This window comes from Amblyomma americanum, chromosome 2, assembly GCF_052857255.1.
Source record: "Amblyomma americanum isolate KBUSLIRL-KWMA chromosome 2, ASM5285725v1, whole genome shotgun sequence".
Taxonomy (NCBI): domain Eukaryota; kingdom Metazoa; phylum Arthropoda; class Arachnida; order Ixodida; family Ixodidae; genus Amblyomma; species Amblyomma americanum.
The window spans coordinates 26,201,739-26,215,366 of NC_135498.1; the positions used below are offsets into that span (position 1 = coordinate 26,201,739).

The following is a 13,628-nucleotide window of genomic DNA, read 5'->3' on the forward strand; positions in this document are numbered from 1 at the left end:
GGCCAGTAAGAATTCAAACTCAAATCGTTACCATTGGTTGCTCCTCAACAGAGCGCTGTCGCTTCACTTTCAACGCTACCCCTTTCTCGTCGTTTAGTCGACGCTTTGCCCAGTCGGCACATATGGACGAATTGAACGATGTTGTAGGCCATCGTCAAGCGCTTGGCCGGCGGTTACAGTTAGGTTTATAGTTTATGGGGTTCCACGTCCCAAAGAGATTCAGGCTATGAGGGACGCCATAGTGAAGGACTCCGGAAATTTCAACCACCTGGGGTTCTTTAATGTGCACTGACATCGCACAGTACATGGGCCTCTAGAATTTCGCTTCCATCTAAATTCAGCCGCCACGGCTAGGATCGAACACAGGAGCTCCGGCTCAGAAGTCGTTGCACCCTAACCACTGAGCCACTGCGATGGGTTGGCTGGCGGTTACCTATGGTTTCAGTGCAGCGTTGTTCATCTTCATTGCCTTTTCGGTTCGTCATGCCCTTTCTGGAGTGGTGTGCGAGACACTCTTCAGCCACTGCACTTACTGGAAGCTCACATTTTAGTGCAAAAGCACTATTTCACGAGGTCAAACCAGCCCACCGGTTTGATTGAAGCTTGACCTTGAGGGTGACACCTTGGACAAACCATAAATAAATATTGTTGCAACTAGGGTTCGAACCCGCGGTGGCACAAACAGATCGGCTTTGCTGGCCACAGCACGAGTGTACTATGCTATCACTGCAGCTTATCAATCTTCGTGTTAAACTGCAACGCTCTCTCGCACCATCCATTGAGTCTTCTTCATCAACTAATACTACTATCAAACTAATATTTGGGTTTTAAGCTACGTGGCGGTAGTGACAGAGAAATGTGTGCTGCATGCGTTGGCATGGAATACGTGGTAGGAACACGACACTAGAGCAAAACACTGTGTCGACAACACTACTGCCGGAGCGCTGCACTGGAGCATTGGCCACCAGCGTACACTGGATAAAATGGCACTGATGATGAAAAAGTTGATGTGCATAACTGGTTCCCAGGGTCAGTGGACACCTCAATCACTCTTCCAGGTATGCGGCCGTTGTGTCCACCTGCAAAAAGCTGTGCTTTCACACAATATTTCGGGCTTAGCAATGCTAAACCGCCAGTCTTTTTTTTTTTTGATCGTGAGAGTTTTTGGCGCCTCTTCGTTCGCTATAACTGAGTGGTGCAGTCAAAATTCTTGACTGTATCTGAGATGGATTGCCATCTCCATAATACAAATTTTCACGGTAGCGCCGACCTGGTTCGCAATAAGCGAGTGTTCATTAAATCTGCTGCCGGTATAAGTGGGCTCGACTGTATGTACACACACACACAAATGCACGCACATTAACGGAGGTTATTAAATTTCCCATTCAAAGAAAGATGCTGCTCAGAGTGAAGCGAAGCGCAAACCAGAGACTATGTGAGCCCACACTCTGAACGTGGCACATTCTTGGTGAAGCAGAAAGTGCAGGGGGCCACCAGACACCAACCATTTCAGCACAAAGTGCTCCACCAATAAATCCTTGCAATAGGCATTAAAAACACCCCCTTACAAACACTTACTGAAGCCCTATGGCTGCAGCGCTGCTTGCGATAAGGGGAGCATCAAGACTGCACAATGGGTCCGCTGGACCCACACTGGCTTCATGCTCTTCCACTGCTAGAGTGCGCATTGCACAAAGTAAAGCATTGCAGTTTGCCTTCATTGCGGCTAAGTGAAAATGCTTCTTGCCATTTGAAGACACTGAATTGATACATGGGCTGAATCAGTGACCTATATCTTCCTGTAGGCCTTGGCAGTGTGCATTTCCAGATATAGCCCTTTCTACGGACCATGTAGGAATGCAGCAAGATGACATCATACATTATAGGATTTAAATAAAACATAATACTGTCCACTTCTATTTACCAATTACTTCAGCCAAGAATGTTTGCAAACATATCATGAGGACATTCACAAGGCAATACACAAGAGTATACCAGTTTTTTTTTAGTGTTTGTAAAGTTTGCAAGCATTTTTGATGAGACTCCTTGTTGCACTAATTTTTAGGAATGAAGCAGCTATCGTAAAGCAAGAATAAAACCCTGGAAATAAATTGGCATGCCCCACTGGGCGAAGTTATTTGCATAGCATGGGAACCCTAGAAAGATCCCTGCATGCGCTTAACTAAGAATACTTGCACATATAACTGCAAAGCTTAATCAAGCATTTTGCTAATTAATAATTTTGAATGAATTCAGCAACAGTGGCTCCTCAGAACAATAAAACAGGCTGATGACAAGTTTCACACACACAAGAAAACAACAAGCTGGGACAAACACAGTTGTCTTTATACAACATATAACAACTTTTCTGCCATTTCTTCATCCACCTGACGGAACTGTCGTGCTGCTGCATTTCGTTGCTCTTCCAAGCCAACTGCATCACAAATTAAAGCTAGCCAGTAGGCTGCCTCTCTAATGCCTTTCTTCAGGTGCATCTTTGTAAACTTGTCCAGAGCCAACGCTGCAAGCTTGATTGCTTCACTGGCTGCCTGCTCCCCTCTGCTCGAAAATGCACACTTTGCAAGCAGCAAGTACAGCTGTCCAACGTCGGCAAAGCTGCCATGAGACAAAACGAGTGTGACCACTTCGTCAAGAAGTGTGCTTGCATGCCCTGGAAGGCCAATCTGGAACTGAACTTCGGCCATAAGCATAAACAGCATGCTTCGATTGTAGACCAGCTGATGCGTCTCGGCATGCATGATGCCCTTGCATAGAACTGGAATAGCTAGCATCGGCTGTGCAGCTTCAATAAAGATCTCTGCCTTCAAGTGATACAGCCGGCCTTCAAAATGGGTCAAGCAGCTTTCAAAGCCTTTCTCACCATTGCTGCATTCTTTGAACAATGCGTCAACTAACTCCAAAGCCGCAGTAAAGTGGCCCTGCCACAAGAGGGACCGTGCCCGGCACAAGTCTCCCTCGTTGCGGTCGAGAATGCGAATAGCTGAAGCCAGCTTTTCCACCAGTGGCCAGTCTGCTTGGTAAAGGGCTGCATTGAAGCCAATGACGAGCTGGCACAACTTGAGTATCTGAAATGAGTCTGAGTATAGAGGGAACAGTGATTTGGCGAACCTGAGCACAGTGTTTGCGCTCGTGTGGTGACCCTGCTGAGTGAGACCAACAGCCAGGTTGCGCAGCGCCAGAGCAGCCACCTCTCCCACAGGCTGCACGCCCGACGCCCGCATTGGGTCGCCCCTGGAGGCATGCAGCAGCCACTGCGACTGCAGCTGCGACAAGGAGTGGAAGCCATAGCAAGCCCACTGCGCTGACCGCTGCGCAAGAGCCGTGCCGGCCAATTCGGAGAGGGAATTTTGGCAGTTGAGCAGGTCGCTCTTGCCCAGCAACTCGAAAATCAGGCTAGGCGTGCAACCCAAGTCGGCCTCGACACGTGCAAGAGCCTGTATGCCGAACGAGGCGACGCTGAACAAGCACAGCTCGGAGGCGCGCGTGACGAGACAGCGCAGCTGCGACGGGTCGCAGCGGTTGCCCTGGAGCCGGCAGAGGAACGCCAAGGCGTGTTGCAGGAACGACGTGTCGGTGCAGTCTTGGGCCAGAGTGACCGCTTCGCGCAGAGCGAGCAGGGCTTCGCCGCGGTGTCCCATCCTCGAGTGCAGCCGGGCAAGGTTGAAAGAGGCGTAGCGCAGGTTCCGCGTCGAGTCTTCGGCACCCTTGGTGCTCGTCTCCGACGCCGCAGGCAGAGTGCGGTCGAAGTGGCGCCGCAGGCTGTCGTCGGCGCCGCTGTACTCGCGCACGGTGAGGCAGTTGAGGAAGCTGAGGTAGTGCGCCTCGGCGAGGTCCTTGTTGCCGGTCAGCAGCTCGTTGATGCGCAGCTGCAGCTGCGGCGGTGCCAGCGCGGCCTTCTCATTGAGCTGCATCAGCATTACTTGCTGCGCCACGAACAGGTCGGCCTGGCGCTGCGTCGCCGCCGGTCGCGCCGTACCTGCAGGCGCCGTCTCAAAGCCCCGCATGCCTTCGTCGAAGTACGCGCTGAAGTCCTTGTGCACTTTGACGAGCCCGCTGAAATTGAGCTTGTCCAAGGCGAGCAGCATACGACGCACGAATAGGCCTAAAACGCTGCTCTTATGAAGCACAGCATGCCCATCGGCGACTGGGTCGGTGAGCAGGTCGTCCAGGTTGGGGACGTAGTCCATGATGCCTGCGACGCCGGATTCGCGGATGGTGGATAGCTCCCTGCTGAAGAGGTCCAACGTTCTCGGGTGCAGCACGGAACGCAGCGTGGAGAGCAGCTCGCTGAACGCTATGTCGGGGCTCTGGAGAAGTTTCAGCGACAGGATGGCAAAGTCTCGACACTGCTGGCTCGAGTGCGTCCATGGTTCCTCGTTCGGCTCAGCGTGCCGACGCGTCTTCACGCGGCAGTATTCCGATACGAGCACAAGCAAAGCTAGCTTGTGGCCAGTGATTGCATCTTTTGGAGGGCTGCTGGGCTGCGCCGACATCCACAGTCCACCGTCTACGTTCAGGGATGGCATAGCTCACTTTTTCATCACCGTGAGACACTATCAGAAGAAGACCGAATACATTTGGTTTAGCATTAACCAGAAACCGAAGCAGTTGTAAACGGCGCCATTTTACTTAACAAACATCTCATCCGCGGCATAGATGGCAGCACTATGCAGTACGTAAACCTTAATTTACAAAATCAATAAATGTTCTGAAGATAGCAAAATAAAAAGATATTTCTTGCGGGTAATTTTTATATAACAAATATTTTTATATATTTACTTACTGTGTTAGCTCCTAAAGGTATGCACATTGTATGCTGTAAATTAAAATGTTACCACTCATGACCAGCGTCTTTAGAAAGCTAACAATAACTCACAATAATAAAAACGGCATTTAACTTAAAAAGTATCTTTAAGTTGTCGCGAACAAAAAATATAAAAACGTGATTTAGTTGTGACGAGATTGTGCAGAGGGTGCTGCCTACACTTCAAGTTCGGGCAAAAAGGACCGACATTGTTACATATATCTTTGTTTTGTCACGTGCCCTGTTCCTCTTGTGTTGCTTGCGCTCTTCGCATGGCGACTGTTTATGCGCGAGATAACACCAAAGGTTTGAATCTGGAAGCGGGAGCTCGCGGTGAAACCAAGGTGTTGATAAGGTGACGCACGCCTTGAAGCCCATGCTGTAAGTCGGTGAGTAGAGATAGTTGTGCTGGGTATTCGTGCGCCTATGTACCGCACGTTTTCCTCCGAATTCGCAAATGCGTCTCGAGTTTGATGATTCACGATGCAGCATCTGCGTGTTTCGTTTGTGAGCTGTGCTCATTGCGAAATGTCGCTTCGCTTACGGCTCTCTTTTTTTTGTGCGTATTTACTTTGGCTCGTAATAAAACGGACCAAAAGTTACCGCTTCACACGAGTTGTGTGGCTTGGTTTCTTCGTGGCTTGTCGAATCGTTGTTTTCTATCTTCTACCGCGTAGTTTATAGCCGCCCGCAACTGAGTACTCCTTGCATGCATGTGGTCCTGCGATGTCGCGCTGCACACATGAGGAATAACACGAGTGTGTGCGTTCGAATATTCTTGGAAGCGCACGTCAGAAAAATGAAGACGCTGAACATTTTGACGCACTCGCACGTATTACGCAATAGGATAGGAAATTAAATGATCCGCTCACGAAACGCCATTTTTGGTGATGCGTAGTAGTTTTTCTTGGAGTGTCTCAGAAGGTCTACTTGCAAGAACTGCATTCTGCATGGCGCCTGGCCAGTTATTTGCAGGACACGGTTTCACTGAAACGTCTGTCTACATGCAAAGGCTAGGACTAGACTTTGAGGCGCACTGCAATAATGGTCCAGATCATTTTTGGCCTCCTAAAATTCCTTAATCCTTTCGTGCGCAGAATTTTAAGCAGCTGAAAACAGTAATTTAAGTTGCATAAAGAAACATAAATATACTGTAAAAAAAAAACTTTTTTTGCATCTGTAGAGTCGGGAGTTTACTTTTAATCGCCTTAATTTTGCATGCACAAACCATTGGTGGGCAATGTAGGCACAATATTCAGCCTCTTTGTTCTCTTCAGAAGTGTCTTAAAGTAGATTGGTTCGAACCCGGCCGCGGCGGCAGCGTTTCGACGGAGGCGAAACGCAAAAGGCTCCCGTGTGCTGTGCGATGTCAGTGCACGTTAAAAATCCCCAGGTGGTCGTAATTATTCCGGAGACTTCCACTACGGCACCTCTTCTTCCTTTCTTCTTTCACTCCCACCTTCCCTATAGTGGTTCCGGTGTCCTCTGTGATATGCTAGACAATTACTGCGCCATTTCCTTTCCTCAAAACCAATTTTCAGTTTTCATAGTATGCAAGAAAAAAACAACGGAGCTGTTGCTTCTGAGCAACAGAAGGAATTAAAGGTTAATGTGCTGTAAAATCTCTGCACATTAGTGCTTCTGCACTTTGCCTCATCAAAGTAGCAGTCGGTGCAGGAAAGAAACTGGCAAACTCATCTCAGCAGTACAAGCTGCTACTTGCTTGTAACCTGTCCCTAATGGACACATTTTTTTTTCTTCAAAATTTGCACCAAAATGATATTTAATTTTATTTTAGGAAATGGTTATATGCTTTATCTATAGCACAAAAATGCCATACAAAATTTTTCTTTGATACAACTAACTTTATTTGGTGCGTTCCTGTTCTTTGAAAACGTGGGTAAAGTGTACATTAACCCGGTTATTGCGAAGAGAAATGGCCTACAATATCTGTACGTGCTGTGAACGTTCAAATCCTGCTACTCTTACTTTCTCTTGAGTGTGCCAGTGTTCAGAGCAGGGAACTGCACACGGGGCTTTCTGACACTGCCTGCACCTGGTATGCGTTTCCTTCTTATTTACCATTTAACTATCGTTGTGATCTGCTAGTTTCGAGATGCCAAAGGTCAACTGCAGGGATCTGGAGGTGGTGCTGGTCAAGACTGGTCAGCTTCATGATCATGTGCAGCACCATGTATGCTGCTATAAGTACTGCAATGTTGACCCGCAACATTTTTAAATGGCAACCAACTATAGCTGTCATAGTTGCAGATTCACAAAGAAACTGTTGTATCATTGTGACCTTTCCAGGAGACAACTTTGTGTAGAAAAAAAAAATAAGTGGGCAGTCTTTCGTTTGCAAAGAAAATAATGGCCCATGTATGCAACATTCCCTTCTCCTCAAGCCTAGCTGGTAAATCCCTCACCATCATGTCTCGCTTTTCGTCCTTTTCTGTTCTCTGAAACAAGCAAGATGGAGGATCCAGAAGAGGCCACGCTACATCGAGCGGAAGATGGGCGTTCCACTGACGAGGGGCCATCACTGCTATGCCTTCCAGACCTGGTGTTGCACAAGGTGTGCCTGCAGCTCTCGGACCCATTCGATGTGCTTAGCCTGGGCTGCACCTGCCACCAGCTGCACCAACTTACCGCGAGCAAGTCCTTGTGGACCCGCCTTGCTCTGGCGTGGTGCCGGGGCATGTGGCATCGCCTCTCTTTGCCCTCGGACTCTGATCCTGAGGATCCCAAGCAGTGGCTGCTGCAAGTCCTGCACCTATGTACCAAGGAGCGGCGACCAACCCTCAAGCATTGCAAGTTTGAGAACGGCGAGACATGGGAAAGGATACGGAGAACCCGCTTTGACTGCAAGGTATGTATTTCTCAACTGTACTGTAACTATACGCGGGGACAACTTTTCTTGGCAGTGCTACAGAGGCTAGGCAGGAAAAGGAAGGAGATGGGTTTTCGTTCCCTTGCTGGGTGGGTGGTTTATTGTTCGGTCTAGGGGTGTAGAGGGGTAAAAGGGTGGAAGCTACAGAGCGGAACAATGAACAACCCGGGGACAAAATCCTTCATTTTCTTGCCTAGCCGCTGTAGCATTGCAAAAAAAGTTGTTCCCAAGTATAGAGTCAAATAGCGCGACCTACCGTCTAAGGACCGTCGTGGTCAGTTAGAAGACTTATGATATGTGTCATCTTCTTCACATCATTTTTCTGTTGGCACCTGAGTCGTGGTGCAATAGGTACAAGAATGGGGACACAAATTAGATAAATGGGCTGCAGACAATGTGATATCTGCTTTCTTTGCTTAGTAGGCTTGCTGCTACCTAGTGTGATTACCTGGCACTGTTATTTTTTTATTTTGCCTGTTTTTCTATTAACCAACCTTCAAAGAAGTGAGGCATTAATATTGTGTTCTTGAAGGTGTTTGTGTGCTTGAGCCAACAATCCAGCAGTTGGCTGTCGTTAACGTTTTGTTGTCACACCTGTTCTTTACTGCATGGCTGTCAAAGTAATGCGTATCATAAGTGTCAGCATGCTGGAAATTAAATAATTATAAGGAAATGATACCTCAGCTCTTACAGTACTGGCTTGATTGCTGGATGCATGGAGTTATATGAAGCCATTCGTTCTGTTTACTGCTATTGCATTGCTTGCAGTGAGCTTTGCATTCATCTTACTTACTGATGCAAGTCTCGTGATTTTTTCTTTGACCTCTCCAATTGGCCTCGTGCTTTGAGTTTTATTTTACTTGAGATATAAGTGAGATATAGTTGTAGTTTGGGTCTTTGAGCTGACCTGCTGTACATATGAGTGCGAGAGCTGCAGTGCTACTAAGTTTTAATGAGTGTTTTTGTATCGCAAAAATTATTTTAAAAATGACGAAATGTTTTCCGGCTTACTGTTTCCATTAAAGTCGGATACAACTACAGTGAAGCTCCGCTCAGATTCAGGACCGGTGCACAGAATTCCTCCACGACAAAAAAATAGTCCGTCAATAAAACTTCTCTTGTCGCGTAAACAGTAAGCTAATCACTAGAAAAAAATTTATAAGCTCTAAAATTTTGATACCTGGCTTTTTTAGTAAAGTCAAACATTTAAAAGCTGATTTTGTTTACTTTCGTGACTGGGTGGCGGAGTAATACAGTACACCGCTGACTGTGGCCCAGTGTTAACAACTGCTGTTTCTTTAAGTTGTATCCTACTATCGTAACTATTGTAAAATTATGGTCACTGTTTGTCTTGCCTGTAGCCGAGACGCTTCCTCTTGGGCGCAACGTGTCATTTCGCCATATTTTGCCAATGCCACGAACTGATTCTGCAGAAAAATGAACATAATTTCGAGGCGTTGTTGATTGGTGTTTCCTTTCAACCTGCGCTTTCTCCCCCAAGGTTGCCATGCTGAGCTGTGCCTACAAAGGCATCGATGAAAGGGTATCTCCATTCGTCCTGCTTCGTCGCTGGGTCTATGATGTGGCCTTGTACAACCGCCAAAACCCTGGAATGCAGTTCAGCGGTGAGAAACCAGTCTTGGGCCCGGACAACGTGTCTGAGCTAGCAGCACTGGGCCGAGCACGTCAGAGTGACCTTCGTGGTCGGAAGCAGCCCAATGTCCACCCTCGCTTCTACGTCAGCTGCGCTGGCACCTCGGTGAGCAGTTGGACTGAGGACCTGTTCCCCTCTGGACCGGCAGGCAGCATTTGCCCAATTCTGGTTTGCCCTTTCCAGCGTGGCTACTCTTTCGAGTGGTCGGGTGTTGATGGGCTTCTGACATGCGTGTCACATGTGCTTGAGCAGCACCTTGCACGTGCCTGCCTCGATGGACGAGCGACACTTGCATGGATGGCCTCTACCATCAGGCTAGCTTGTGAAAGCTTGGAAAAGGCATTTTTCCCCTACTTGCGGGGAGCGTACGATCTGTGGCCAGTGTGTCCCGTGGGCCATGCGATCATCAGCATGGCTGAAGAAGGCTGGCCTGACATGGCTGCCTGGCAGGTGAGATTGCAACCATTTTCTTCCCTCATTTGCAGTAAAGCACTATTTTTTGAGCCGCTCTGTGCTGTCACAGAGGACATGCATCTAGGAATATGCATTGTGTGTCGCTCTTAAAACCTGTTCATAAAACAATGAAGGTTAGAAAGTATGCTCCGCACATGACCTCATCACATAAGAGAGTGTCATCAGTAAATCCCCAGACTTTCTGCAGTGGAAAATTTTGAATTCCGCTAATAAAAAACGAGGAATCCATGGAATCCCTTGGGAGACATCAGATAATGCACTTTGCATATTTGGAAGCAAGGTATAAATGTAGTGCAAATTCTTTTTTTTCCCCAAAAACTTCAAGCTATTTAAAGCGTTCTTTATCTCCAGGTTTAAGAGCCTCTAGGATAAGTCAGCTTTTTATCGACATTGGGGCAAAGTGTGAAATGTGCAAGAGCAAAAGAAGTGGCTGAATGTAGAAAGAAGGCAATGCAGGTTGTTAAGAAAAAGAAGGCACTGAAAGAGTTAAATGGAATAGGGCAAGCAAAGAACGGAAAACAGGCGAAGGACTGGGCAGCTCAGAACCAGAGTGGCACGACGGTGACTGTGGCTCCTTCTCTTAAGGACAACACAGCGAGCTATTGAAGGGAAAGTGATAGTCATAACGTTAAGAGACAGGAAGAGAGAAAAATGGGTCAGGGAACAAACATGGGTTAATGACATCTTAGTCTAAATCAAGGGGAAGAAATGGGCTTGGGCTGCAAACTGTGGGACACAAGGAACGGATGCCACGAGACAGTCATGTTCGCTATAGGTGGGCTTCAACGAACCTAAAATTTTGAAATTGCGGTGGCAGCTAGTTATGTTTGCCTAGATAACTGGTGCATGGCGTCACTGAATTCGAAAGCAGTGAGCGGGAGCAGTTCTGCACAATTTTCCCGATTTTTATCGGGATGGCGCAGCTTGTCTGGTTTGGCAAATTTGGTGCAACGGTGGCGTTACTGCTTATGGAAAATGAATTTGCCAGAGTAATTTGCGCACTACGAACAGACCTACAGACTAGTAGTGCGGCACGATTTAGGCTGAAAAAGCTTCAGTTGGTGGTCGAAACCTGTTGCCATACTGTGTCTCCGATGTCGTTGCTCCGTTGTTTTGGAAATCAAATGCGTGAGACTAGCCCATATTGTCCCTTTCATAATATCAAGTACTAGAGTTGTACGAACATTTTCGAAATTGGGTGCTGTCAATGCAAGCATGTTAACAGGTTGGAATCAACAAGATCAGCATTGTGTGCACAGAGCGTGTACCGGGTAGGTAATATTTATTATTGCTGCTCTTCGACTGTCACATCTTTAGTGATCTTTTGAGAATTTTTTTCACTGATGATCGCAGCTTTTAGGGTTTACACCGTGCAACTGGCTAAAAAACAAGTTTTTCAGAAATAACTAAATGCCAAAAAACATTCGCCATTTTCCTCGGAATAAATACTGAGAAGTCCAAGGCCTAGTCGCAAGACTCTTAACAAACTCTTCACTGAACAGATCAGTTTTCTAATTTCATTGTTTCTTCATTGGTTTTATGGTGTATGCGGATTTAGCGGCCCAAAGCGACTCAGGCTGTGAGGAACGCTGTAGTGAAGGGCTCTGGAAATTTCGACCACTTGGGTTTCTTTTAACGTGCACTGATATCACACAGTATGCAGGCCTCTGAAAAATCACCTCCATCAAAATTCGACCGCCACGGTGAGATTGAACCCGCATCTTTCGATTCAGCAGCTGAGCACCATAACCACTGAGCCATCGCGATGGCTCTACATTGGTTTTGGTTAAAGCCAACTACTAGAAATTAAGCACTCTCTTTTTCATGTGTAACCAAGAGCACCAGTTGTATCAAGTCCCTGATACAACTTTTAGTTGTTTGCTGGGAACTTGGCATGTACCTGTTGTCCGTTGTTATTCCTTCTTAGACTGAATTCACTGTGTCTGCGCCAGGTTAACTTACTGCAAGTGCTTTCCTCTTCAAGAGCAATCTGTGAGAAACTGCTTATGGAAGGATTACAACACTGCTAATGTTGACATTTTTGCTGACAGGTTCAGCTCGCCACGTTGGGCCTGAATTGGAGGGAAGTGATGTCCGAGTGTGCCGAACTACTCAGAAAGCATGAAACGCTGGATGCCATCGTCGACGAGGCAAGGATACGGTGGAGACGTTCGTTGTTGGCAGATATTGAGGCTGTGCTTCACTGCACCTGTTGCGACTCACCGACTGTTACAAGGATCAATCTTACTGACAGCGATGCCATTGGGGGTGACAACTCGCGCCAAGACATGGCTGCAGCTGCATTTGTGTCGTGTTCGGGTGTCCTAGTCACTTGGCAGCTTCTTGGTAGGGGTTCTTACTGAAAACTGTAGACAGCCAGGCCAGAAATGTTCGTAGCAAGTACCGAGTATGTGCCTAAAAACTTGGGAGTGTTGCTTTGTTAGATGTTTGCTCTCGCTAATTGTTCACAACCACCGTTCTGCTCACTGTGTGGATAACTAGGAGAAAGAGGTAGCAGGTTGCCTACTGGTGGACTTTTGACTAATCCCCTTGCAAGGAGGCCTTAAGTGACCCATGGTAAATGGCCCCTTACCATTGACAGCAGGCTGCTTATGTTGTGCAAAGCCAAGTGAGGCTGAAGCCTCGCTAATTTCTGGCATGGTAGTAGTGCACTTCTGAAGAGGTGTTACATCATTTGATTTAAACACTGCACCTAACTTATGATTCTTGTACACCAGTGCAGTGGTTCAACAGGTTAGTGGCGAGGCTTACTGAAAGTTTTCTGTTCAACGCTAAAGTCTGTGGGATTTCAATCTACTCAGTTTTCTTCGGAATGTTCATCAGTGATGCTAGAGTGCCCAAGCTTAGTAGAGAGAGAGTATGGCATTTAGTGGTTATTTGCATGTTTATGGAACAAATAGCATGACTAGCGACTTCAGGCAATACAAGTGCCACCCAACAAATTTTGTTATAACTAGGCATTCCATACCTGGAATACAATTTCTTTATCTGACCTGTTGGCTAAGAGTGGTTACATATTTTTTGATAAGATATAGCGATAAGCTGCACTGGCAGAATTTTTATGGGTGCGCTTCATACCTAGCACCATATTTACACAATTTGTTTCATTCCTGTAGAGATAGCACAAGGAAATAAATTGTTTTGCATGTTGTCTGAAGTCCATATCCAAAGACCACCGCAGCTGGCTGCACAATGTGCAGCCAAGGAGCAAAGTCACACGAAGCCCAGCTTTGAGATACAAACCCTTTACTATCTCTTTGAAACCCTCCAAATGACTTGTACATATATTTACAATATTCTACAGCCGTGAGCAAATGTACAAAGCCTTTTATGTCACAAAGTATTCGCGACATTGCACCCTCTTCAAGTCATCTTCTCTCCCCCTTTTCTTGGGAGAGGAGAAAGACAGTGCACAAGGGCATCCAGGGAAAACAATGACGAAAACAGTCATGAATGAATGCTCTGTTGGATGCCCTGCGTGAATAGCGACACGCAAGGCACCAGTCACCCCTCCAGCCCAAGCATCGAAACCAACAACACGCCAACCGTAAAAACAGACAATGAAATAAGGGCGCATGAGAAGGACTGATAGTTGTAATTCGTTGAGTATATCACCACCCTCGTGCACGTACGGGGTGCTAGTGACTTAGGTTCTGTGCCTTCTCTCACAAGCGAAGCCGACACGCATCTCTCACACACCTCGGTGCCCTTTGCCTTCTTCCCCCCCAGAGGCCCTTCTTCTCACTCTAGCAACAAGCAACACA

The 13,628-nt window shown here is 47.0% G+C and overlaps 2 protein-coding genes across 5 annotated transcripts; one reads left to right on the top strand and one right to left on the bottom strand.

Annotated features, from left to right (window-relative positions):
- Positions 1 to 2,325: 2,325 nt before the first annotated feature.
- On the bottom strand, positions 2,326 to 4,664 carry ida (anaphase promoting complex subunit 5 ida). The gene has a single exon (XM_077653574.1). It carries the CDS (start codon positions 4,545 to 4,547, stop codon positions 2,346 to 2,348), a length of 2,202 nt encoding a protein of 733 aa, XP_077509700.1. The 5' UTR covers positions 4,548 to 4,664; the 3' UTR covers positions 2,326 to 2,345.
- Positions 4,665 to 5,051: 387 nt separating this feature from the next.
- LOC144120825 (uncharacterized) lies at positions 5,052 to 13,015 on the top strand. 4 transcript variants are annotated; one of them, XM_077653577.1, is made up of 4 exons: positions 5,052 to 5,214; positions 7,299 to 7,694; positions 9,217 to 9,819; positions 11,895 to 13,015. In XM_077653577.1, the coding sequence occupies exons 2-4, from the start codon at positions 7,299 to 7,301 to the stop codon at positions 12,204 to 12,206; spliced, it is 1,311 nt and encodes a 436-aa protein (XP_077509703.1). In that variant the 5' UTR covers positions 5,052 to 5,214; the 3' UTR covers positions 12,207 to 13,015. The 4 variants fall into 4 exon arrangements, with proteins under 4 accessions (XP_077509703.1, XP_077509705.1, XP_077509704.1 ...); XM_077653579.1 differs by having other exon boundaries at positions 5,073 to 5,206; XM_077653578.1 differs by having other exon boundaries at positions 5,087 to 5,214; positions 7,295 to 7,694.
- Positions 13,016 to 13,628: the final 613 nt, after the last annotated feature.